Consider the following 26,959-nt stretch of genomic DNA (forward strand, 5'->3'; position numbering starts at 1 on the left):
AATGGAGCTTTCCTTTGGTGGTATTTGATCACCACTGCGGTTTTTATTTTTTTTGCACTGTAAACAAAATAAAATCAATTTTGGAGAAAAAAAAAAGGGTCTTTATAAATTTAAGGCAATATGTATTCTGCTACATGTTTTTGTTAACAAAAAACTCAATAAGCGCATATTGATTGGATTGCGCAAACCTTAAAGCGTCTACAAACTATGGGATATACACTGGAATTTTTTTTTTTTTTATACTAGTAATGGCAGTGATCGATACTGCCACAGACAAAATTGGACACTGACACTTTTGACACTCTGCAGGAACAAGTGACACTAATACAGTGATCAGTGCTAAAAATATGCACTGTCACTATACAAATGACACTGGCTGGGAAGGGGGTAAACATTTAGGGCGATCAAAGGGTTAACTGTGTGCCTAGCCAGCGTTTTTGTGTTTACTATGCATGTGCTGCTTTTACTAGGGGAATAGATGTATTTTATTTCTTGCTTTGCAGGAGCACAAAATTCATCCCTTGCCTCCTGTCATAACAGAACTCTGCCTTGTTTACAGTCTGGGCCCCAGGAACAGCAGGTGCCAGCGGACATGAAGTGCCCGGCATCTGCAGATCGGCTCATGTTGTGAATAATCACAGAAGCGGTTCGCCGGTGCCACACTCCCTGCAGTTTGAAGTGCAGGATCAAGTATATATATGGACATACATGATCCTGCGCACAGTTGCCGCCCTGTAGCAGTAAAACCGCTATAGGGCCATCAGCAAGTGGCTGAAGTACCCTCAGTGTTTGTTTTACAAAAATGCTCACTTTGCTCAGACAATATCATAATGTTTTAGACCAAATTCAAAGTAAAAAGATATCTTTCAGCTGAAGCTTTAATCAATTCCCAGTTCTTTGAAATGCCAGTTATTTTTATCTTTTTGTGTTTATGTGGATCTCACCTTGAGCAAACTGTATCATTGTCATTCTAGCACTTTTGAGCTGCCTAGATGAATTAAATGTTACTTACCAAATAAATTACTTGAATGCCCTTGTTTTAGTACAGGTTTCAGTTCATTTAATCCCCAGGCATATCGCTTATAATTATCCCAGGCAAACTTCATCATCTGTAGGGAAAAGGGAACAGAAGATGAAATCAGAAAAAAAGGCAAATTAGAATCTGAGAGCAATAGCTTTAAAATGGGTAACTAGGCAAACATCTATTAAATGGCTTATTTAAAAGTGAAGTAGAGATTTTAAAGTGTATGAAAAGCAAAACTTTTTTTGTTTTGTATAGAGTAAGGAAGTGTTAAACCAATCAGTGTTTGCCAAGACTTCTTCTCACTTCCTGTTGTATCTTCCCAGTAAGGATGATTCCCATCAGAACAGCCATTATAAAAAGGAATGTAACAAAACCAGTAGAACTTGACACTTCAGCACTCCATTCACAGAGAAACTTGCCTAAGTTCAAAAAGCCATAACCACTGCGCAACTCGAATAGGATAATTGTCTTCTATAGCCGCTAGGGATAATTACGGTCTTCTCCTGGTGAGGATGGCTTCCCCCACTGCGAGAAGACAATGGCACAGCAGGAGGGTTTCCCGCATCAACAATGTCCGTCTGTGTTGATGGGGGGGGGGGGGGGGATCCAGTGAATTTCTTTACTGCAACTCATGGTTGCAGTAAAGAAATCCGCTCAGTGTATGGCGGGACCTTACCCACATCTACCATTCTGGTGACAACTCTAAAATTCACTTTTCCTACTTTGTCTTGGTGACAGCAGTCAACAGAATAAGAGGACAGTACTAACCTATTCTGTGAGGATACAGACAAAAAAAAAACTCATCAGGGATCCCAATTCCTTACATATGAAACTTGGGGGGGAAAAATTTCTGAAAGATTTTAAATAGGTTGCTATGAGCAACCATATTTTGCAATGTTGAACAAGCTTAAATGCATTTTATATTATACTTGTGCACTCTCCAACACAAAATGTGAGTCTACACAGTTAGATGGGTACCAACAGAGTAACAGAGCCAATCATGGACAACCACCAGCTTATAATGTTGCCAATGATTATTACTCAAGTCAGATTAAAAAAAAAAAAAAAAAAAAAAAAAAAAGGGAAGGTTATCAATTCTGAACAAAAATAAAAAAAGACTATAAAAATTTTAAAATTTAAAAAAAATAAAATAAAAATGCCACAGCATAATACTAGCAAGATTTTGTGGCATGACAAAGTAACTCCCATGCACGGGGGAGTTATGTCATCTAGCCTGGCCAATCAAGGCAGGTAAAGAATTTAAAACGTAGATGGAAGTACTAGAAAAAGGGGGAGACTGAGCAATGTATCTCTGATATGGAGGGGTGGGGCTCATTTACCATTAAAAGTAGTGCGTGTAATATATATATATATATATATATATATATATATATATATATATATATATATATATATATATATATATATATATATAGTTGATACTGCCAAAAATCTTGTATATTGACAGTTTCCAGTGCTACGTTCTTATCCGTTACCCTGTTCCCAGCTATGTCTCTGGACTTCAAAAACACTCCATGTAATTCCTGTTTTTGGGCTTAGATCTGCTTTAAAGTGATTGTAAAGTCTTTAACCACTCTACCACTAGAGCATTTTGCTGTCTTACGTCTGGGCCACTTTTTGCGATTCAGCACTGTGTGACTTTAACGGACAACTGCGCGGTCGTGCGACGTCGTACCCAAACAAAATCGACGTCCTTTTTTTCCCACAAACAGAGCTTTCTTTTGGTGGTATTTGATCACCTGTGCGATTTTTACTTTTTGCGCTATAAACAAAAAAAGAGCGTTTATTTTGAAAAAATAACATTTTTCACATTTTTTTATATGAAATTCCCCCCAAAAAAGATGTAAAAAACATTTTTTTTTTTTAATTTTTGGCCAATTTGTTTTCTGCTACCCATGTTTGGTAAAAAAAAAAAAATCGCAATAAGTGTATTTTGATTGGTTTGCGCAAAAGTTATTGCGTTTACTAACAAAGGGAAAGATTTATGTCATTTTTGGTGTTTTTTTTTTTAACGAGTAATGGCGGCGATCTGCGATTTTTTTTGCGGGACTGCGACATTGTGGCGGACAGATCGGACCCTTGACTGACATTTGACACTTTTGGGGGTACCAGTGACATTACTGCAGTAATCAGTGCTATAAATATGCACTGTTACTGTAAAAATGACACTGGCAGGGAAGGGGTTAATTTTATTGGAGAGGGAGGGGTTAATGTATGCCTGGTGCTTACTGACGTGTGGGGGGGGGGGGAGGTGACTGTGTGAGACAGGGACAGATCGGAGTGTTCAGCTATAGTCACTGAGGAGATCCGCCCGCTTGTGTTTACACAGGCGGGCGGATCTCCACACTAGATCCCCGACGATCGCGGCAGAGCAGCAGCGATCGCCGCTGCTCCTCCCCTGGCCCGACTCCCGCTGTGAATGAAAACAGCAGGAGCGCGCCTCAGGGGAGGAGTCTGGCGACGTAGGTCTACGTCGTCAGACGGGAACGAGCCACTTTGCCGCAGTACTATTCCAGTACTTAGCGGTAAAGTGGTTAAACAGGTTATACTTTACTGATCTGTGCAGTTGGTTTTTCACAGAGTGGCCCGGGTCCTCCTCTTCTCAGGTCCCTCTTCAGTGCTCCTGGCCCCTCCCTCCTGCTGAGTGCCCCCACAGCAAGCAGCTTGCTATGAGGGCACCCAAACCGAGTCACAGCTCCCTGTGCCCATTCAGACACTGAGCCGCAACCTGTCCCCACCCCCTCTCTCTTCCGATTGGCTCATTGCCAGTCAGCCAAACGTGGCAGACCCTGCTGCTTGACAGCTGTATAGGGGTGACATGAATGGCACTACTTGCATATATGACCCCCCTAATATCTATGCAAGGCAGGATTAATTTTTCCAAGTATATTTGCTATGTAGAACAAACATACTGCAATGCCTTATTTTCTAACACCTTAGATTGAATATGGAGTAGATCATAGTCATTTGCCCAATGCTGCTAAACAACATTTAATTAGAATTTTCTAATGGACCTTTCATAATACTGATATAAGCATAACATTCTACAAGCTTGCAGTATCTATTATCTCCCAAAATGCTTTCTTCATTACTAAATTAAAAAGCTTGTCTTCACTTAGCTTATTTAAATTGGGTCATATGGGAAAAATAAAAACCAAAACATATGCAGCTACTTATTTACTGTTAATCAGGGGCGACTACAATAACCCCCACCAACCAAAATCTACTTACTAATACTGATCATAAAAAGGTAAAAAATAGGTCCCTTTATGCATTCAAAACAAAAAACGGCACATTACCAGGTAAAAGTATAAACCGCGGACATGAAAAAAAAAAAATACAGCCAATATACTGTTCGGCTTCTTCCACACTAGCAGTAGCGTTTACCATTCCCCTGAAAAGCGAAAATAATTTGACAGACCGTCCAGCCTGAATTTTGAGTAGTAACTCTATATTTAGGTCCCTATTATGGAATGAAGGTACTGCCAGGATTATATTGGAAAAGCTGCAAAAGGTTGGTGTGTGTGTGTCTGCGCGTGTGTGTGCGTGCGTGTGTGTGGGGGGGGGGGGGGGGGGTGTTGTCCTCCAGGACCCTTGGTTAGATTATTTAGCATCCTAGCTCCAACATATGGTGGAGGGTTTGGCAGTGACATCACCCTCCAGAGCATTTAGCACACAAATCTACTTTGGCCATAATGCTCCAGTTCAGCGCGGGGCATTCACTTTAGCAGAGCTACGAACTGCTAAACAGTTGCAAGGGGTACAGGGTAACCCCAGTTAATTTGGGACAACCCCACTAATCCAGAACTTCTAAAGCTACAATATGGCACTAGGTGGTGTGCTATGGGTGTGACGCATCTCAGACATATTTTTAAAAATGGTGTACAGTTTTTTGCTCCATTACAGTCTGAATTTGGTATCCCCACAAACATGCTTTTTTACTATATGCAGATCAAACATGCTATAAAAGCTCAGAGGTCTATGGAGAAGCTTGAATTTTCACCCACACCAGTCTTCTCCCTTATGCAACAGTCTAGCTCCACTAAAGGCTTTAACTCTTACTGTTATATCTCCCTTTTGGGAGCGTACTTGGAAAAAAATCCCAGCTCGTCCTGTGCCAAGTAGGAGACAGATGTTGGAGACATAGCGGGGGAACAATAGGAGGAGGCGCTAGAAACTGTCTGATTGTGCTCACTGAATGTCTCATTAGAAAATGTTGCAGCTTTATACAATATTTAGGACTCACCGTACCCCATTTAAACTTCATCCTGTGGGTCTACACCCCAATTCCTTATGTACTAGATGTGAGAGGGATGTAGGTGACTTGATTCATCCGATATGGAGATTCTCAAAGCTCCACTGCTATTGGAGCGCTGTAGTGGCAACAAATAATAAGGCACTGCAGGTCTCTATCTCAGTTGAAACCTAAACAATGTGTTCTGGGTATACTTGATATTCAGGATACATTTCTAAGGAAGGCAGCAACTAGGGCATTATTTTAGGCCCCCAGACTTGTACTTGGATCTCACTGGACCCTCCTACATCTAAAATGTGGCTTCATCAGCTGGGCACCATATTGCAGCTTGAAAAGCTTATATATCACCACTGGGGCAGTCCATACAATTTTTCAAAAAGGTGTGGCGGAGTTGGTTGGAGACTCCAGGCTTAGCCCCTACTGACTTAGTTGTTGAAAGAATGCTCCTCTGACTGGCAGGAGGGTATTCCTTTCTTGTTCTTTATGTCTGCAAATAGGGACATAGGAGACGCTGAGGGGGATAAGGGTGTGAAGGGTTGGTAACTCCCAACTGCCTGTGATGTTATTGGTTACTCTGAATTGCAATGTACAAACTGGTGGCATGTGTGTTATTTTACATGTTCTGTTTGTAATTGAAAGTGACGTCTCAAACTTGTTACTTGATTTAAAATAAAAAATAAAAAAAAGTCTGTTTTACAGGCATTTGACTTTGTGTTGGCCTCTAAATGCCCCTCTAAGTTTGCCTGTGTGTCCATGCACATATAGACATTTACAGGGGTTTAGAGGCAGAAAAAAAAAAAACACCATCACGTGTATAGGTTTAGGCTGAAAAGAAAAAGCCTAAATGCTTAAAAACGCATGGAAACATGCCTAAGCGCATTTAGTGCTTGAGCATTTTTTCTTTTCTCAATTCAATGGCCAGAATAAATGAATATTCTGATCAATGTACTTAATAAATGCCCAAGCACTTGAGGCACCTAAATGCATTTAAAAACATGCTCAAACCGCGCCTTTGCAAAGCAGATTGTCTCCTGTTAGGAGAAAAGCATTTAAAAAAGCCCCAGCGTTAATGAGGCTTTACAATACTTGAGAGTATGCAAATGCTAGCTTTTATTGCCCGATTTATGTAAAATTATTTCTTTACTTCCAGCTTTTAAAGCTGAACCATTAAACCATGTTCATCAATTTTGCTCCAGGACCCAACCATAGCAAAAAAAAAAAAATAAATAAAAAAGGATGGATTAGTTTTATTTTGTTAAAATCTATTTTTCTAGATTTTAGGGTGTTAAAATTCTGATAAAAAAAAAGAAGAATTAATTTAAACAGAATAAATGCTGGACAAATACTTTTCCTATATTTCCTGTAGGTGTCTCCCTTGAGGTATAAAGAACCAGGCTGCTATCCATAGTGTTATGCAAGTTTTCACTTCACCTAAAATCCATATCAATGAAGCCAGAGTCTAAAAGTATTTAAATGATTGAAAGTTACAGTTACATCTAGTTTATCATTACCTTATTATGGAGTTTGCACATAGCTCTCCAACAAAAGTAAAAAAGACAAGAAAACTGAAATCAACTTCGGAAAAACACACATGATCATTATCTGGCACATTACAAAATCCACTATATTAGTTTGGTTAAGGACAAAAGCAAACGTGGCAATCAGCAATCCCGGCATTCCAGGAATGTAACTTTTTTTAATCATTAAATATATGGGTTTAGTTCCGCCTTAAGATTTACTGCTGCTCAGGGACTCTGGGCCTAAGCAAAATGGCAGCCTCCAGTAAGAAGAAACATGAGAAATGCTGGAGGCAATTTAAAGCACACACAGATTTTGGTAGCATCATTTAATAATTATGTGGAATGCATGTTCCTTGCAAAAGAACATTTTTTATCAAGTTCTTAAGGGTAAAGTCCAACTTTACAGAAGTTGAAAAACAACAGATTGGCCAGATCACCAGGTAAAAAATAAAAAAGGAAAAATTCTTGGGAAGAGCACACAGCCACCCCCAACTAAAAATAAGCTGCAATAAATAACTTTTTAATTTAAAAATTTCAAAATTTTTATTGGTTTTCTTGATATAGTATAGGAAAGGAAAGAAAACCAAAAACAAATAATATAAATCATAATAGGTTAGCAATTCAATTCTTAACACAATGTAGAATATACCTAAGGCATAAGGCCCCATTCACATAGCAGCGACGCTACTTCCCGGGGCGACCTCCGAGGTCGCGGCACGCTGCTCGCCCCGCGACCTCGGAGCGGCCGGCACGGACTTCATAACATTGAAGTCTATGAAGGTCGCTCCGGGTCGCCCCAAAGAAGCTCCGGACCCTTTTTCTAAGTCGGAGCGACTTGTGTCGCTCCTATTAGAACGGGTCCGCAGCTTCTCTATGGAAGGCGACCTACGGCGACCTGTGAGGCGACCAGGTTGCCCCAGTGTGAACGGGGGCTTAAACAAGTAAGACGACTAATGACTGACAATGATGTGTATCCCAGAAAGAAAGGGATTGCGCAAATATCAAAAGTCCAAGGTACACATGAAAAAGCGAACCATCATATACTTCTACTAATATTTTGTTTACGCAAGATATTGGTTTAGTAATCCATAACAATGATACTACTTACATTACATAAATACTGTTCCATATACTGATCTGTTTAATGTGTAGGGTCCTTAAAATTTGGTCAAAACAAAATGAATCAGAAAAGATAGAGAAGAAAGGAGGTGGTGGGTAAGACAAGGGCAGTCAAGATTGTCCTTCCATAGATCTCAAATGTTTATAGATGAATATTGTAACCAAGGCCGCCATGTATTTTCAAAATTAGTTATGTGGTTATGTAAAATGCAGGTCATTTTATCATCGATCATGACCCAAATCAACTTTTGTATAACAATCAGGATACTACCGATAGAATAGCCATTGCACACAATGTCAAAATCAAGCAGCCAGGCTTATAGAGTTAATCAGGCAATTGATATGTTGGGCAATTGGGAAATTTATATCAAATTTCTGAAAAAGAGCAATTTCTGGGGATCTATTCAGATTTGGGTTTGTAATTTCATGGATAAAGTCAAAATATTTTGATCCTTATTTTCTTTTTTTTTTTTTTTTTACAATTTAAAGCTGTATCCACATGGGTGACCCTGATGCATATGTCAGTGGCAGGCACCAGTGAGTGGCTCGCTGCGGCCGCTGAGCCCTGTAAACTGCAATGACATGAGGCCAGCGGCCGCAGCTATACGCAACTGTATGCACAGCCAACAATAACCTGAGGTGCTCGCCGCTGTACGCACTTTCGAAGATCCAAACCTAAGGCCTTGTTCACACACACTGCAACGACCTGTGTTTTACTGGAAGAATGCAGGTCACCGCAAGGATACATAGAAAACAATTGCTTTGTATGTGCCCTGTTCACACCACACTAGTTTCATGTGCGAAGCATTGCATTCAAATTTTACAGGTATACAGAAGTACATACATGAGAAGGAATGCACTGATCCCTGTTTTTTTTTTTTTTTTTTTTTTTTTTTTTTTTTTTAGGAGAGTGAACGAGGACAGATACTTTTAGAATAAAGAAAGTTTGGGACTTTAAATGAGGAACCTCATTTAAAGTCCCAAACCTTTTTACTCATTTTCCAGGAGAGATACTTGTGCTCAAAGTGGTTGTAAATGCCCATAGATTAATTGTACCTATAGGGAAGCCTATAAGTAGGCTTACCTATAAGTCCTGTAAATATCACCTAAACGGGCTCTCTGAAGGAAAGGCAACCCGTGCCATTCCTTCAGTGCCTGAGCCATAACAGATGCCGTCACGTGTCTCTGGCCAGTCGCAGAGCCAGAGTCCGTGGACCCAGAAGGAAGTCGGGTGAAGATGGATGCCGCCTTCAGAAGAGGCAATGCATCTGTGGAGGGCTTTGATTGCAGGTAAGTTTCACATTCTGTACTAGTATGCGATGCACACTAGTACATAATGACTTTACAGGTCAGAAAGAAAAAAAAAAAAAGAAAGAAAAAACACATTTCAGGCTGCAGTTTACCTCCTCTTCAAGTACTTTCCTATACTGTTCTGTGCGATTAGAGCCCATACTAAATAAATGGGCTCAAATGCACTGTAAACAAAAGCATGCGATTTGAACAGGAAAGAGATGCGATTCCGGTCTGAAATCACATGTGGTTTCCCACACCACTGCTGTGGGAACCCAGACTGAAGTCACTATGACAAGCCTGGGTTCACACAGGAGCAGTGCAGGAAACTGCATGCGATTAAGACATTCCTGTTCAAATAACATGCGATTCCTTGTAGTGCAATTTGAGCCCATTCATTTTGTATGGGCTAAAAATCCCACCACAAGAGTATCTGTTTTAGGTATCTGAGCATATCATAAGCATATCATAAGTATAAGTACTCGTACAAATGCTTGGTATCGGTGCAACCATTACATGAAATGCACACCAATACAAATCTATTGAGGAAAAGGGGAAAAAAAAAAAAAAAAAAATTTTTTTTTTATTCCTTACAAGGACCTATAGTCAATGCACAAAAAAAATGCATGCTCACCTCCACATCACCCCTCGCCTACATCATTCCCTGATGTAGCTGCCAGAAGAGCCAAGGGTCATTTGAGTGACAGCTCTGGGTCTGCAGACATCAATATGGCAGCACCCAGCAGCAATCTCAGGGCTCTTGGATGTCTACACTAGGAAGGTTTTTACAGGTAAATCACACGCATAAAATATGCATGTATAGTCTTCAGGAAAGATTGTTCCAACAGTCTGACAACAGGGTCACTTAACCACTTATCTACCACTATTCGTTTTTATGAACAAGTAATGAACGCTTAAAAATTCATTAATGGCACTGAAGAAATCACTGACGGCCAGTTCAACTGTTATTGGCTGCGAACTAAGCTATAACTGGACAACTTAGTTCACGGACCATGCTGCAGAGGCAGTCTGATGACCAATCACAGCAAAACACAAAATGTAAACCGTGTACATGTTCAGAAGGTGAAATAAAGCTGGCCATATACGGAGCATTTGTTTTCTCCAAGCAGAGGAGCGGTGGAAGCCGACCCCACTGGGAGATCAATTATTAATAGTGGCTATAATAATCGCATGCAAAATCTGACAGGCTGATTCTACCCAAGTTGATCGACTTATTAACTCAGGCTTGCCCATACATGGTTCGAATCTTGGCAGGTTCCTGCTGAACGGGCTGAGAATTGAACAGTCCGAGAATTGAACCGTCCATGGCCGGCTTTAGCCTTTACAAGCAGATCAATATGACAGCGGTGGGAAGTGCTTGACTTTAAAAATAAAAAGGAAAAAGTGACAGATGTTATATTTTGCTCAGTGATCCCTTGCAAAAGGAGCCAATACTGGATCTACCAGCAAATAGGCTTTCCTTGTACAACCAGCCCTGGATGATGGCCAATATCCAACTTTTACCCAGTTGCTTTTGGACTTGCTTAGACTGGAGTCTCCAACCAATAATCTATTACATTTTTACAGATGCATTTTTTTTTTTTATTTTTTATTTTTTTAATCTTTGGGTTAACTTAAATGGAACATTATTAAACCAAGCTGCTAATCAGATAACACGCAGAGCACAAAGTAAATATATAGAAGTCAATGTAATTAGAGTTAAATCTGATTAAACAGCAGGTCAGGCAGGTCATTTGGGATTGAAACTAGCAATGTAAAGACAGACACATGCTGAATCTTTATTCTTTTAAAGCAACACATTTTTTTGAATTAATATTTTTTCAGAGTACTGAACTTTTTTTTTCCCATTGAAAAATGTAATGACTAATAAATACGATGATTTTTTTTTTTTTTTTTTTTTTTTTAAACTTATATTGTATTTTCTAATGTATTAGTAAAATACGATTTTTGTATGTACCTTAAAATCCTTTTAATTTCATTAAGGCTACGTTCACATCTTGGCGTTGCTATTTACAGGCGTTTTTTAGGTTTTTTTTCAGGCATTTTAGTGCAGGCGTTTTTAGGTTGACTAGTAACCAATGGAAAAAAATAAAAAACGCCTGTAATCTGCCCAAAAAGAAGCTCATGTACTTTGAGCGTCTTGCTTAAAACGTCAAAATGCTCAGATGAGCAGGGGCCATTGAAATGAATAGGATTGGTCTTGTTGGGTGTTTTTTTGAGCTGATCCTAGAGCAGAAAAACTCCCCAAAACGTCCCAAAACGCCTACATGTGAACTTCGCCTAAAGAATACAGAAATTCAGGATTATAAAAACTAAATCTGTACAACTGCAACCAGCAAAAATGTACAGTTTAGTATCCAGAAAACCACAAGTATAGCATACTAAAACAACTATCAGCAATACTGATCACAGCATACAGAAATGAGTCTTTGTAAAAAGCATTACAGGACATTAAAAAGGTATACTGATGCACAAATTAAATCTGTTTGGCTTGGCACCTAGGGAAGGTAAAAATCAGGAGTGCGTAACAGAGCATAAAGGAGGGTTACAGGAGTTTATGCAACAAACGTTAAAATGGGGCAAGACTAGGAGTGCTCAACAAGTTGTGAGCTTATCAAATTTGGCAGGACTACTATGATAATAAATCAGACATTCATACCTTCAGGTTAAACCAATGTTACGTATCCACGGCTCTGTTGTGAGAGGTATCTGTATTCCAATGTTGGAAATAATGCCTTACAGAAAACACTTCTTTTAAATGCAATTGTGGGCCACATCATCTAGTATGCCCAATAGGCTTGGTTTGGGGTCTGTCCATGGAGTTGTCCGAAAGACATAGTTTAAAGTGTCAACTACCATTTGCCAGTAGTGATGTAACTTTGGGCATCGCCAAAACATATGTATGAGATCACCATGATTTTTTTTTTTTTTTACATGTAATGCAGGGTCTACACTTAACCCAATACAATGCAATTTGGCAGGGGAGTAGCAAGCTCTGTGTATTATGTATGGTTAAGAAAGCTGTTGATACATTTAGGGAGCTCAGGTGAACCGACTGGAGAGTCTACTCCCACTGTTCCTCCTCCTTGACACCTACATCTGTTCTCATCCCCACTTTACCTTGCATGGGTAATCCTCCAAATAGACATGGAGGAGCATGTAGATATAAATCCCTTAGTGGAAGTGACTGCATAAATTCAAAGCTAGGGGTATGGGAAGGATGTCCATTACCAATGAGCCCTTGTACTTTTATGGCATGAGCTAGTAGTAGATAAAAGAAATGAATGTTATCAGGTATACGATATTTGTACTGTAAAGTCACAAAGGGGAGGAGCTTGCCTGTTTCATGTTTAGTGGAGATAGGATTATCCGATGAGCATGCCACTTTGTAGCATACTGAATACTTATTCCAAAGACTCACTTTGTCACGAAAGCGGGAAAGTAATAGTAAAACATTCAGTTGGCAATAGAGTAGGTTAGGTGTGATCTGAACCCAAGGTGATAACTTGTACTGAGCAAAAACGAAGCGAGGGTAGGGTCAAAATGGGCAAGTGGCACTAGTGCCGATTTAGTCTAGTTAATGGTTAAACCAGAGTATTCACCAACGTGTGATATAATGGACATTGTGGCCTTAATAGAGGGCACTGAGTCACCCAGGACCAAGGAATTCTTACACAGTTAAGTGATAATGCTGCCTACAGGAGGTTTAGACACTAGCAAAAATAAATTAGGCAATCCCCTGTAAAACCAAGCCTCTTATTTTTCGGTTTAGTGATAATTTATTTTGGAGCGCAAGCAGTACAAGAGCTAGTAACAGACCCGTGTCCCTCAATGGACAAGAAACAAGTGCAAAAATCTTATTTTCTTTACCTTCTATTGAGGGACACAGGACTTTTTAAAACAGGATGTCCAAGAGCAGTACAACTGAGGGATGGGCACCTGCCGCCAAGTTATCCAACATATGTAAAGATCATACCAAAAAATAAAATACAAACCCACCTGAATAATTCTTAAACAAGGCTAGAAGTGCCAAACCAAATAAAAAATAAATTTTCAGGATTAAATGGAGGGCACCAAGGGAAACGGAGGCCCTTGAAGAAGAGGACTGTTACCAAAAATTTGAAAGCTAATGTCACAAAAAGATAAAGGGATATAGCGCTTGCTGATACTACCCAGGAATGGACAACTGCTTGTCAATATCCTAGGTTGAAAAATGGTAGACCAATAAGTGAAATGCTGAGTGATTCAAATTGATTGAATGAATTGACCCAAAGAGAATTGATAAGTAAGCATGTTCATGGTGAAGGGATAAATGTGGATAAATAAATATCACTATATATATATATATATATATATATATATATATATATATATATATATATATAACAATAAAAAACATATAGGTGCCTTTAAGTGCAAAATAGTGCCAAAAAAATAGTCCAAGTATAAAGTTCATAGGTGACTTCGGTGAATATGCAGATAAACTTGAGTGCCAATGAGGGAAAGTGCACTTTCCTAAGTGTATGGTATCCTTAAAGCAATATTAAAACCAAAATCAAACATATTGCAGCTTAACAATTCTTAGATGTGATGGCTGCATTTGTTTTCTTTTTTAGGCTTTCACCTTATGATCTAGTCAGTAAGTCTGTTTTTCAACAGAGCTCTCCTGCAAACTGTACCAACAGGAGCGCATACAACAGTAGACGATCCATCCATTCAGGTTTGATTTATTTTGTTCATCCAGTAGGCTGAGCATGAGATCTATATGTGTATATCCAATTTTAGGAAGCGACTTCCTATAGGAGATACTTTATTGGTTAGAAAAACACTGGGCAGCTCCGGTATGCACACTAGTTCTTTGCGTCATGTGTGCCTTATAATGATTGGCTCCAAAAAGATTCTATTACCAAATTAAAAGACAGCCTGGCTCTCCTGAACCTTGGCCAATAAATCATTCCGTTAAAAACACCGAAGGTACAAGTGTAGAGGCAGAAAAGAGTTGCTGGGTTTATGCCAGATACAATGCCTGGCACAAAAAACATGCCTCCATCTGTCAGCAGTCGCTTCCAGCCTGTTTACATGTGCTACCAATCATCCCTATAGATGAGGTCTTTTTGCTGGCACCAAAGTACACAGCAAAGACACAGCAAGCAGGACAAAACATCATAATGTGCGAATGTCCAATACTTATTTGGGATCATATAATGCATCTCCTTGCAACAGCGGTCTCAAAAGCATACAACCAATTTTGCTCCTGAAAATGCCTGTGCGTGGAGGGTGATGGTGGGAATAGGTTAGGGCTAATCTCATGCCTGCTTTTCTGACCCCCCCCCCCCCTCTAATTTCTATAGCAGCCATACCGATCAATTAATAAGGTATAATTTCTGAACATACTTTGTCTGCATTGCCTTACCAAAAGGAGCCAATGGGAAAGATTTACTAAAACTGGAGCACACAGAATCAGCTGAAGCTGTGCAATAGTAACACGTTTCTAATTCCACCTCCCACTTTCTTCAGACCGTAAGCTCCAAATGCCCTGCTATTTCTTCTGTTGTAATTGTACTATACCCATTAAATTGTAAAGCTCTGCGCAAGCTATTGGCACTATAGAAATCTTGTGTATTAAACAATATTAAGATCAGTGTGTTCAATTAGGCTTTGACAAAAAAAAAAAAAAATTTAGAAGCTGACTGGTTACTATGCACAGGTGTACCACATTTGGTGTGCTCCAATTTTAGGCTGCATTCACATGTCAGCGTATGGATCGCGGGCAGAATCGCTGCGATTCCGCCCGCAATCCGGAAATCATTGCAAATCGCGGGACGCCTGTGCATTGCCCGTGATTTGCAATAGCACCCCAAACACTGAGCGATGTTGCCGCGATTTCCGCCTGCCGAATCGCAGTAACATCGCGCAAAAAAAAAATCGCGGGACACAATACGCTCCAAAGAAGCTCTTGTACTTTTTTGGGCGTAATGTGTCCCTCGATTTTTTTGCGCGATGTTACCGCGATTCGTCAGGCGGAAATCGCGGCAACATCGCTCAGCGTTTGGGGTGCTATTGCAAATCACAGGCAACGCACAGGCGTCCCGCGATTTGCAACGATCTCCGCGTTCTGCCCGCGATCCATACGCTGACATGTGAATGCAGCCTTAGTAAAAGTTCCCCCAATGTGTTTTACATACGGTACATTCTTACACTTCCAACCCTGATCCCAACTAACCTGTAGCTGCTTGTAAAGGTGCCTATTTTGAAAGCATACGCTCTTATCTGGAAGCATCCACAAAATGGTTTAAAAAAAAAAAAAAAAGAGACATACAGGCTAGTGTTAATAGAAGGGCTCTAAGGGGCCCCAAGGCCCTAAGGGCTCATGTACACTTCCATAAAAAAAAAAAAGTTGCACTTATACAGGCATTTGCGCTTTTATTTCTCTGCCTAAAAGCTTGAGGCAGCGCTTTTAAGCCTTAGGCTACATTCACACCTGAGCGCAGTGTTTTCGCGCGTTTTTTACCACGATTTTCAGGCGTTTTTTGTGCAGGTGTTTTTAGATTGAATAGAAACCAATGGAAAACGCCTTTAATCTGCCCAAAAAGAAGCTCATGTACTTTTTTGAGCGTTGGGCGTTTTTGCTTACAGCGTCAAAACGCTCAGATGTTAACAGGGGTCATTGAAATGAATAGGATTTGTCTTGTTGGGCATTTTGAGAGCTGATCCTAGACCAGAAAAACTCCCCAAAAACGCCCCAAAACGCCTACATGTGAACGGAGCCTTAGCGTTTTTTCCCCCACACATTTTCACTCCCAAAATTAACAATGATTTGCAAAATGAGTTCCAGTCACCATTTTCATTGAGAGAGAGCAAAGAGATCACTGAGATCAGAGAGAATTTTTTTATTTTTTACCATTAATCATGGATAACCTTACTTTAAGGATTCATGAAGTAATGCTGCTGCTTACGGAGGGGAGGCTGCTATTTATGAGAATGCAGCTGCAGCACGGGCCAATCTGTAGCGTCGCTACTGGATACATCCTTTGCAAAATATCCAGAAGAAATATGGTTCAAAAGTAAACACGATGCATCCTGAAAGTATTCACAGCGCTTCCACATTGTTTTGTTACAGCTTTATTCCAAAATGGATAAAAAAAAAAAATTCAGTTATTTTCCTCAATACCCCATAATGACAACATGAAAGAAGTTTGAAATCTTTGCAAATTAAAATTAAAAACCCCCCAAAAAAAAAACCCCATATACAAAAGTATTCACAGCCTTTGCTCAATACTTTGTTGAAGAGCCTTTAGCAGCAATTACAGCATCAAGTCTTTTGGAGTATAAAGCTACAAGCTTAGCGCACTTAATTTTGGGCAGTTTCTCCCATTATTCTTTGCAGCACCTCTCAAGCTGCATCAGGTTGGATGAGGAGCGTCGGTGCACAGCCATTTTTCAGATCTCTCCAGAGATGTTTAAATCGGGTTCAAGTATGGGCTGTGGCTGGGCCACTCAAGAACATTTACAACATTTACAACATTTACCAAGTTGTCCCTTAGAAACTCCTTTGTTATCTTGGCTGTGTGCTTAGGGTGGTTGTCCTGTTGGGAGATAAACCTTCGCCCCAGTCTGAGATCCAGAGAGCTCTGGAGCAGGTTTTCATCAAGGATGTCTCTGTACATTGCTGTATTTATCTTTCCTTTGATCCTGACTAGTCTCCCAGTTCCTGCCGCTGAAAAACATCCCCACAGCATGATACTGCCACCACCATGCTTCACTGTAGGGATGGAATCAGCCAGGGAATGAATGATGCCTGGTTTCCTCCAGACCCGACGCTTGCCATTCAGGCCAAAGAGTTCAATCTTAGTTTTATTAGACCAAAGAATTTGGTTTCTCATGGTCAGAGTCCTTCAGGTGCCTTTTGGAAAACTCCAGGTGGGCTGTCATGTGCCTTTTACTGAGGAGTGGCTTCCGTCTGGCCCCTTTAACATACAGGCCCGATTGGTTAAGTAGGTTCTCCCAGTGCCTGCATGGGGTTACTCCGGGTAACTAACTTCCTCCCAGGCTCCAAATACATGCTGGTAAGTTAATTGGCTCCTGTCTACATTGGCCCAAATATATGTATGAATATGAGTAAGGGACCTTAGGATTTTAAGTACCTTGAGATCAGGACGAACGTCAATGTATAATACATATGTAAAGTGCTGTGTAAATTGGTGGTGCTTTACAAGTACCTGTAATAAATAATATAATTAAAAATTGCAGAATTAGACTAGTGACTGGTCTAATGGATTTTTAATTTGTACTCTATAAGCAATGCTCCTCTAGAAACAAGAATATAAACATTTATGCAGCAGTCTAAAGAGTTAATATGACAATTCGACAGTACACGGATATTGACTATGCTAAGCGACAGGCGTGCTTTTTTTTTTTTTTATTTTAACTGCATCCTGTAGACAGAAATGAAGGCCCGTGAATGGGATTTTGACAGCATTGTTGTTTTCATGTAAATGCAGGTGGTGTTTGGAAAATTTCTAAGTAAAGCAGAATCATTTCAGTTGATGTAGAATTAACCTGCGCAATCAACTGCAGCAAGTGCACACGGGGAAAAAAACAAGTGTTTGCAGAGAAGCCTGAAGAGAAGCCGTAAGGAAATGGACCATATTTATAACACTGAATTACAGGCCTCTGCTGGTAAATTGTACTGCCAAAAAATCTGTTTAACAACCCGCTTACATTTAGACTGCCAGCCACCAGCTCTATGCATGTAAATAATGCGACAAGGTTTTAATACTTTCAGAGCGGTCTAAAGGATAGGCGCAGAATGTTAACATTCAAGTTGAATTGTAGGCAGATATTAAGAAACACATTGATGCAGCCCCATAATCATTAATACATGAGATTTTTTTTTTTTTTTTTACATACAAGCACCAGCAGGCAGGACTGGAGTGTGAGAGGAAGAAGTTCAGGTGCTGAAAAAAGCAGAAGAAAGCAGAATGACAGAAAAGCTTATAAAAAAAAAGCAAACTGCACAGTTTTCCTTTTCAAGGTCCAGTCACAGGCTGGGGTAAGTCCAGGATGACCTGGGCTCAGAGGAAGTGGGTAATGGTGCTGTCATCAGAATGAGGAAATCTAGAGAGGCAGATAAATGTACTGAATGGGGGGGGAACCAATGGAGTGAAGGTGAATATAGCAACAAAAGCATTTTTCTTTTAATGGGCTATTTTGATTGTGCTACGTTTAGCTGGCGTTCTGCTTGAACATTAAGGCTCCGTTTCCACTATTGCGGCTACAAAGTCGTGCTACTTCTAGCGCGACTTTGTAGTGTACTTGTTTGCGGCTTTCAGTGCGACTTGTCCCTCATAGAAGGAAGTCGCACTGATGTCGGCCCAAAAGTAGTGCACAAACTATTTTTCTAGTCGCAGCAGTTAGAACGGGCCAAATTGAAATGAATGGCTTTTGACTTACTGTGTGACTTGACATGTGTCAAGTCGCACAACAAGTCGCAATAGTGGAAACGGAGCCTTAAAAAAATAAATAAATAAAAAAACTTTTGAACAGGAAACATGGGGGCTGCCATTGCGGACTCTTTAAACATGGAGTTGAGCGTGTTATGCTAAACCACTTGATTCAAAAATAATTTACTCAGAACAGGCATGCAGATCAGAAAGTCAACAGTCCTTATTTTTCTACTTGTTCCAGATCTGTGGTTGAAGCATGAAAGCAATGAAGCAAGCGAGCCATAATGACAGCCAAGCATGTAGACTCTTCAGAGGATCTCAGTGACAGCCTCCATGTTTCCCTTAACCGTTTTCTTTGAAGAAAATGCCTTCTGGGCACATAGTATAAATATGTAAAATATAATTTTTTTTTTTTTTTTTAATTATAAAAACGTACCCAGAGATATCAGATGGTGGTTGGAAGACTGCTCCACTAAAGCTCTACTTGAGAAATTGTGGTATAAACATGCACAGCTGTGTTGAACATATTTATGATCCTAAGGGCTTGCAGCTTTCCTTCTATCAGTGTTAACTGCCGCTGTCCAGGGTATTAAAGATTTTAGGGACTTGTACTTTTTGTATTTAAACGTATATTTAATACAGATTGACTACATAACTGGATTTATTTAATTGTAATTTTTTTGTTTTAAATATTTTGGCTGGAGTTCAGCCTCCATTTCTGGATTGCTACACCTCAAAGAAACTATGATAATAAGGCATGGGTTACCTTACTGTAAAATATTAGGCAGTCCATAGAAAACTGAACATTGCAAGCATAGCTGCAGATGGTGCTGAAACCTTCTGTGCAGTATCAGCAAATCTGCAAGTACGTCAATTACCCATATGTGCAAATGAAACAGGCACACAAATGGCTTATGCAGTAGCTTTACCAACAATACAAGTATTCCTTCTGTTTAATATTCCATCATACTCATTTTACAGAGAGCACAAGGTAAACACTATTCTTCTAAAATAAATCAAGGAGAAATCTGATCATCAATGACAGAAAATAACACAAACGGTGGTGTCTTTAGGACCAGATTTCTTTATTTTTATTTTATTAAAGTGACTGTGAGGACAAGAGGAAAAAAAAGAAAAGCTTTTGTAAAAAATGTCACTTTAAATAAACTTGCCCGTTTCAAAACTCGCTCACATAGTGGTTTTTTCGCTTAGTAAAGTTGTAAAACAAGGTTCTTCTCATTTCACATACTTCCAGCTGTATTAGATGCTTGCACCCCCAACCACACGCTGTGGTTTCTCTCACCATCTTCTGAAGTAAAGTAAAGGTCAACAAGAGAAACCACAGAAAACCTCAGGGGATGCAAGCAGCCGATCCATCTAGAGGTGTATTGGGAGATCATTCGGGTGGATAAAAAAGCACACCTACAAATGGAACGCTCAAGGAACATACTTGCATTGAATGAGAAGTGTCTTGTCCTAGTGGGCTGCTCTCTTCAGTCCTCTAACACCCCCCCCCCCCCCCCCAGGGCAGGCAGTAATAGCCACAGCATCTGTAATAGGCACTAGACTAAAATGTCAACAATGCCCTCCTCCATTTGTTGAAGCGGTTATTCTAGCTTCCAACAATGAAAACCTATGAATGGAGGATTGGCCTGACAAATAAGGTCCTCCTCCATTCATAGAACACCTAATTGCTTGAAGCTCTAGTACAGCTTCTATATATGGGCAGAAAGGGTGGGCATAGTCACCAATTGACAAGTGCCTGTGACCAGTCCAGTGGCTCATATTACCCTGCAGCTCTGGAAGATGCTGCTGAGGTATTTGGGAGGGGTGCAGAGGACTGAAAAGTCAGTTGAAATGTGGGCCAAAGCCACACAGTTGCTGGAATTTCTTCCTTATCCAGTTCTTGTATACCAGGCTGTACTTGCCATAATGGCACCTTTATGCCAGTGCCTAGAGCAGCAGGGTTGTGTCCCCTCTTCTTGTCTCTCTGGACACACTCAGAAAGAGAAACATAGTTGAGATGAGCCAAGCAGCGCTTTATATTTCAGAAAACTATTTATCCTTTTTTTTGCTTAAGGCCCCCTTCACATTTGCAAATGAGGTGATTTGCATTTACTCGCAGGAAACTCAGTGGTGGTCCCTGCAATTAGATGCAGAAAGCTCCACTGAAAGCAATGGGAATCTGACAGAGCCTGCAACTATTCAGTTGTTCCCTTATAGTTGCTAATGCAGTAATACACTGCAGATGAGTGGCCTTGGACACACCGGTTGCTGTGCAGAGCTGCACCAGATTTTGCACTCTGCAGTTATAGTAAATCAACTTATCAGCTTCCATTTTTTTTTTTTTGTCAAAAGCTTAAAGTTAGAAGCGGATTGGCTACCATGCACAGCTGCACCAGGATTTTGCACTCTCCAGTTTAAAGCCGAGTTTCAGCCTGAAATTTTTTTTTTTTTTTAAAGATAAAAATACCCCCGGGACAGTCAGGGCTAGTGCATTTAAGCAACGATAGCCTCTGAACTGTCCTATTTAACTTTCCTTTTAGAAGAAATACTTACCTTGAAAATGTCTTGTCCAGCGCTGCCATCTCAGGTGTGGGCAGCTGAAGCCAGGGCATCCTCTTTGGTTTCGTCGGGAGTCCCAGAATGCCCAGAAGCTGTTCAGCAGGGAATGATGTGCCTGCACCAGAAGTGACGAGCGGGGCCAGTGCAGGCGCATTGACTCCTGGGATCGATGGCGCTCATCTCCCAGGAGTCAATGCAAGGAGGAAGTGACGGCACGGGCCGCGACCACAGAGGGAGGAAGAGGAAGGTAAGTATATTTTCTTTAAAAACAAGGTAAATGAAAAAAAAAACGTAATTATCCAATTGTTTTTCAGGTAATTTAGAGCAAGCGGACAGGGAAAAGTTCATTTTGAGGCTGGAACTCCGCTTTAAGTAAATCAATCCCCTAGTCTGCTTCAATACAAACATTTGGCAAAATTATATCAATCCAGTTTCAGTGGAGAAAAATTGTTCTCCAAGGTTGATAAGGGTACAAATGCATCCACAAGATATTGTATGATTCTTTTTCGGTTACAATAGTAAAACATTCCCATAATGTTCATGACTTACACATTTACAGCATGCTTAGTCAACAAAAATGTGCAATGATAAAATACAAACTGACAAAGATTAGACTTCTCATAATATTTTTCTGTACTGTGGAAAGAAAGGAAAGGGAAAGGCCCAGGTCTGGCTAGCAGGAAAAAACAACGGAAAATGGACGTTGGACTCTGGAAGGCCAGATGAACAGGAAATATAAAGGCATTAGGTAAACAACAGGAAACTCTGAACACTGGAGATAGCAAAGCTACAGACTACAGGCTGACAGTGCAGTCTGTAAAGGGAAGATGTAACCACATCAAAAACGAAGCTCCTACAAAGCAGCTAAGGCACACAATCATGGTGTTTTTATTGGGACAGTACACACCGTTTTAGAGATTAAAGAGGAGCTTCGGACTCCTTCAGAAAAAAATTACAATTTATTAGGGCACACAACTGTCCAGCAGTGTTTCTAATGCCTCGTACACACGCATCGATTATTGGCCGATTTTCGGCTTGTTAGTATGATGCTTTCGACAACTGACTCAGACTTTTCGGCCGAATAAAATCTGGTGTGAAGGCTATAAAATTTTTGTTGGCCGTCAACATAACGGCCAATTTTCCGTCAGTCAGTACAGATTTCGGCAGACAAAAATCTGGTGAGCAAGACTGGGCATGCTCAGAGAAGAAAAAACACACGGAAAGTAAACCAGCACATGACATCACTTCTGAAGTAGATTTTTGTTGGCCGAGAAAATTCGTGTGCAGTCTAGGCACATTCCAACCAACAAAACACAACTTGGACAAAAGTTGGACGATCGGTCGGCAGATAATCGTTGCGTGTGTACGATGCATAACCTGAGCTGATTATTCTATCGGCTATCCTGGTGCAGCCATCTTGACTAAGGCAAATCACAGTGGAGCCTTGCGGCATCACAGCTGGTTTCCTACTGCGCTTTGTAAACGGGCCACAGTCTTCTGGGACCTGTGAAATGTCTCACAAGGCTGGGGAGGAAAAAAGGAGGGGGCCCCGAACTTCTCAAGGCTGGGGAGGAAAAAAGGAGGGGGCCCCGAACTTCTCACAAGGCTGGGGAGGAAAAAAAGGAGGGGGCCCCGAACTTCTCACAAGGCTGGGGAGGAAAAAAAAGGAGGGGGCCCCGAACTTCTCACAAGGCTGGGGAGGAAAAAAAGGAGGGGGCCCCGAACTTCTCACAAGGCTGGGGAGGAAAAAAAGGAGGGGGCCCCGAACTTCTCACAAGGCTGGGGAGGAAAAAAGGAGGGGGCCCCGAACTTCTCACAAGGCTGGGGAGGAAAAAAGGAGGGGGCCCCGAACTTCTCACAAGGCTGGGGAGGAAAAAAGGAGGGGCCCCGAACTTCTCACAAGGCTGGGGAGGAAAAAAGGAGGGGGCCCCGAACTTCTCACAAGGCTGAGGAGGAAAAAAGGAGGGGCCCCGAACTTCTGACTCAGTTCGCAGGAGTGGGTACCTGTCAAAACCAGATTACGGCGGGTCATCATAGGAGGATACAGTATTTCTCCAGCCATGCATACTCACAAAGGAAAAGAACTGTTAAATAATGAAAAAAGTATAATTTACAGTAAAGATCACAATCTACAACTACTTACAAGAACAACAAGGAAGCTTCCTTAAAAAAAAATGTGAAAGCAGACAACTATTAGTAGAAACTGCTCTTTGACCATAAAATCATTTTCTACGAACACAGCAAAATAGAAATAATGTCTTATTGTAAACTAAAAAAAAAAACACAAGCAAGCATTCTGCCTGTCCACATAAGCGAAGACACAAACCCAATCCCGGAAGCAATTCTGGTTAATAGGCGTGTGTGTCTTCAAAAATCAGGATTATAAATGACTAGTGCAGAAGGCAGTGATGTACAAGCTGCAGACGACTTGCATCCTCCATAAGCATGCAAAGAATTTTGAATATTTTATTCCGTAGACAGAAGCCCCCTTCCCATAGCTAGAAACTAATGTAGACTGAAGAGATGATATTTCCATTGGGAGTAGGCAATAGTAGGAAGCTGCCTTTGAAGCCACGCTCCTAAAACTTTGATGGGAGGAAGTAGAGAGACCTGGATGCTTGATCCAAACAGCATGTTTGGCAAAGAAAACAGCAGAAAGTCCCACTTGAACACATTAGGACTGGCAGCCAGTTACACAAAATCATTCTGTGCCTTAAAGGCAGCAATGAATAATTCTACTTCGTCTTATGACAGTCCTTCATACTGTCAAACTCCGGGGACATTTGCACAGTAACACATTAAAATCTGTGTCTGGCGACTTGATAAAATGGCTTCACTCCCTTTATTCAGATAAAACCTGGTTTGAAAAACTGACATATTACCACCTAAAATGAGCAGTAAAAACAACAATACCAATTACGTTCAGTTTGTTCTGCTGAACACAAAGAACATTTTGTTTCAGATGCACCTAAAGAAATACAATGCCATTTGTAAGTCATTTCCCATCAAGAGGCAAAAAATTACCTTCGGCCAAAGTCAAAGAGCTCTTCTGCCACTCAAGCGCTTACCTTGCATTTGACATGCATACAGTAAACCCTTAACAATACAGAAAAAATAAAAAATGTACCAAGTGTAAAAATCACACAGAGGCTTCAAGTGGTCTACAATCAATAAAATCTAAAAACATGTAAAAAGATTAGAAATGGTTATTTTTGTTTTTAAATGCCATACCAGGTGTTAGAAATACGAAGCAGAAAGATAGATGACAGTCACGAAAATCACTTTTATATTTTCCAGACCATGGTTTCAGAAACTCCTAGCAAACACATACATTCAGTAAATGCTAGCAGGTGCATTCTGATCGGAAACCAGATACACAAAACGAGGGCAAATTACATTCATTCTCAGCTACAGGAGGATTTTTAGTTACCATATATTTTAACCACTTAAGCCCCGGAAGATTTTACCCCCTTTCTGACCAGGGCCCATTTTGCGATTCAGCACTGCGTGACTTTAACGGACAATTGCGCAGTCGTGCGACGCTGTACCCAAATGAAATTGACGTCCTTTTTTTCCCACAAACAGAGCTTTCTTTTGGTGGTATTTGATCACCTGTGCGATTTTTTGATCATGCGCTATAAACAAAAAAGAGCGACAATTTTGCAAAAATAACAATATTTTTCACATTTTGTTATATGAAATTACAAAAAAAAAAAAAAAAAAAAAAATGTAAAAATCAAAATTTTTTAACATTTTTGGCCAATTTGTTTTCTGCTACATATGTTTGGTAAAAAAAAAAAAAAAAAAAAAATCACAATAAGCGTATTTTGATTGGTTTGCGCAAAAGTTATTGCGTTTAAGGGAAAGATTTGTCATTTTTGTTTTTTTTGTTTTTTTAACGACTAATGGCGGCGATCTGCGATTTTTTTTGCAGACTGCGACATTGCAGACAGATCAGACCCTTGACTGACATTTTTTACACTTTTGGGGGTACCAGTGACATTACTACAGTAATCAGTGCTATACATATGCACTGTTACTGTAAAAAGGACACTGGCAGGGAAGGGGTTAACTTTATTGGAGAGGGAGGGGTTAAGTGTGTCCCTAGGGGCGTGCTTCTAACTGTGCAGGGATGTGGCTGTGTGTGTAACAGCACAGATCAACAGTCCTACGTAGGACCTTTAGATCAGTGCTTTTACACAGGGAAGAATAACAGGCGGCTTTGTTTACATCAGCCGTCTGCCTTTCTCCCTTCACAGCGGACAATCGCGAGTGACCGGCGGACATCGGGTCCGCCGGTCACACGCACGGAGGTGTCCGTGAACGAGCCAGGGTGGGAGCGCGCCTCCGGCGGCGCACGCTCGCCCCCTATTGGCTCAAAGGCTAGTGACGTACCGGTACGTCACTTTGCCTGGCCGGGGCTGACCGCCGCAGTATATGTGCTTGCGGCGGTCTGCAAGCGGTTAATAAAAATTGCAATTAAAAAAAAATAAAAATAAAAAAAATAAAATAAAATAAGGAACACACCAGGTTTTAGTCTTTTTTTTTTTAAAACATAGCAAGAATGATGTGAAATCAGAAAAGCCAGGAAAAAGGTGAAAACTAGATCGCCCTTTGACTTTTGTCTATTCTGTGCCTCCAGTTTACATTATAGTACTCTGGAGGAAATCCTCTATTGGAAAAAAATGCTGTGTTACAACTATTTCATAGCAGTATAACCAAGTCAGAGTATGACAAGCATACCATTGGCAGCAACAGCCTGAATCAATTAAAAACGGATAAAATTCACTGGCTGCTTCCCAAAATTTGTTCCACAATTAGATTAGAAATGATCAAGTGGCTTTAAGGCATTCTTCAGCTAAAACATGACGGAAAATGTAGTGCATGTAACGCTGGGTACAAGATGTCATGAATAAAGGATTTACTATGTACAACAAATTGAAATGCCCCCTCTATCCAGGTTGCCCAATGTTTCCAACAAAGAGGTTGAATTTCATAAAACAGTTAAGGCTCGTGCACACATTTGGCTTAAAGTGGTTGTAAAGGCAGACGGTTTTTCATCTTATTGCATTCTATTCATTAGGATAAAAAGCAGTTTGTGTCCAGCAAGCCCCCCCCCAGCTTCCCCCTAATACTTACCTGAGCCCCGACTAGATCCAGGGAAGTCCAAGAGTGCCTCGGCTTTGATTGGCTGAGACAGTAGCTGCGCCATTGGCTCCAGCTGCTTTCAAAGCCAGTTAGCCAACGGAGGAGAGATTAGGGGGGGCAGGCTTGAACCACAGCTCCTTGTCTGAGCAGACACACAGAGCTGTGGCCCAGGTGCCCCCATAGCAAGCTGCTTGCTGTGGGGGCACTCAACAGGAGGGAGGGGTCAGGAGCACTGAAGAGACACCTGAAAAGTGAATGATCTGGGCTGCTCTGTGCAGGCAAGTATAACTTTTTTTTTTTCTCTCTATAAAAATAAAAACATGAGACTTATCTCTTTAACCACTTGCCGTCTGAGTACCGTAGTACTACTGCGGCAAAGTGGCTCGTTATCGTCTGACGACGTAGTACGCCGCCGGAGGCTCGCTCCCGCTGTATTCAGTCACAGCGGGAGTCGGGCCAGGGGAGGAGCAGCGGCGATCGCCGCCGCTCTTCCCCGATCGTCGGGGATCTAGTGTGGAGATCCGCCTGCTTGTGTAAACACAAGCGGGCG

The 26,959-nt window shown here is 40.8% G+C and overlaps 1 protein-coding gene across 1 annotated transcript in view; it reads right to left on the bottom strand.

Moving 5' to 3' along the window:
* The window catches only part of MAN1A1 (mannosidase alpha class 1A member 1), a 357,303-nt gene that overhangs the window by 260,099 nt on the left and 70,245 nt on the right, over positions 1–26,959 (bottom strand). The window contains exon 2 of the mRNA XM_082252272.1: positions 1,013–1,109. Within this exon, the coding sequence (XP_082108398.1) occupies positions 1,013–1,109 (97 nt within the window). The remainder of the gene's footprint in view (positions 1–1,012; positions 1,110–26,959) is intronic.

Source organism: Pelophylax lessonae, assembly GCF_965119305.1.
Source record: "Pelophylax lessonae genome assembly, chromosome: 3".
Classification (NCBI taxonomy): Eukaryota; Metazoa; Chordata; class Amphibia; order Anura; family Ranidae; genus Pelophylax; species Pelophylax lessonae.